The following is a 944-nucleotide window of genomic DNA, read 5'->3' as shown; positions in this document are numbered from 1 at the left end:
CAAGGAGAAGCACGCGGCGGCGCTCGAGCGCGAGCTCGCGCGGACGCGCCTCGAGCTCGCCGCGAACCACGACGCGGCGCTCGCCGCGGCGCTCAGCGACTCGCAGGCGCGCCACGACGCGGACCTCGCCGCGGCCAAGGACGCGGCGGAGCTCGAGGCCGGCGCCGCGCGCGCGGCCGCGGACGAGCTCAACGACGCGCTCGTGGCGTCGCACGAGGCCGCGGTCAAGGACCTCGAGGCGAAGCACGCGGACCGCCTCGGCGAGGCCGTCGACGAGGCCGCGCGCCGCGAGCTCGAGGAGCTCGCGCGCGCGACGGAGGCCGCGGACCGCGAGAAGAGCGCGGCCGTCGAGGCCGCGGAGGCCGCCAAGGCCGACGCGCTCGCCGCGGCCGCCTGGGACGCCAAGCTCGTGCGCGACGACGCCGTCGACGCCGCGGCGGCCTGCGCGCGGGCCCGCGAGGCCGACGTCGTCGCCGACTGGCGCCGCCGCGCCGCCGCGGCGTCGGACGCCGCGGACGCGGACCGCGGCGCGCTCGAGGCCGCGCTCGAGGCCGCGCGCGACGCGCTCCGCGACGCGCGCGCGACGGCGGCGACGGAGGCCGCGGACCTGCAGCGCCGGTACCGCGAGACCGTCGCCGAGCGCGTCGAGGCCGCGGCGGAGGACGCGCGCGCGGCGCGCGACGCGCTCGCGGCGGACCTCGAGGAGCGCCACGCCGCGGACGCGAAGCGCCGGCTCCGCGCGCTCGAGCTCGACCTCGAGCGCGCCAAGGACCGGGCGCTCGAGGAGGCCGGCGCGGAGCGCGACGCGCGCCACGCCCAGGCGCTCGCGGCGCTCCGCGCGGAGCGCGACGCCGCGGCGGAGGGCGTCGCGGCCGCGCACGCGGCGACGGTCGAGGCGCAGGCGGCGCAGCTCGGCCTCGAGCGCGACCGCGCCGTCGCGGCCG

General features: G+C 82.3%; 1 protein-coding gene across 1 annotated transcript in view; it reads left to right on the top strand.

Moving 5' to 3' along the window:
- Positions 1-944, top strand: part of AURANDRAFT_64353 (hypothetical protein) — a gene marked incomplete at both ends in the record, with an annotated part of 5,294 nt that overhangs the window by 2,176 nt on the left and 2,174 nt on the right. The window contains one exon of the mRNA XM_009039220.1: positions 97-934. Coding sequence (XP_009037468.1) covers positions 97-934 — 838 coding nt within the window. The remainder of the gene's footprint in view (positions 1-96; positions 935-944) is intronic.

This window comes from Aureococcus anophagefferens (genome assembly GCF_000186865.1).
Source record: "Aureococcus anophagefferens unplaced genomic scaffold AURANscaffold_10, whole genome shotgun sequence".
NCBI classification, from domain to species: domain Eukaryota; class Pelagophyceae; order Pelagomonadales; family Pelagomonadaceae; genus Aureococcus; species Aureococcus anophagefferens.
Note: the sequence above shows the minus strand (reverse complement) of the source record. Positions and strands in the feature narration are given on the sequence as shown.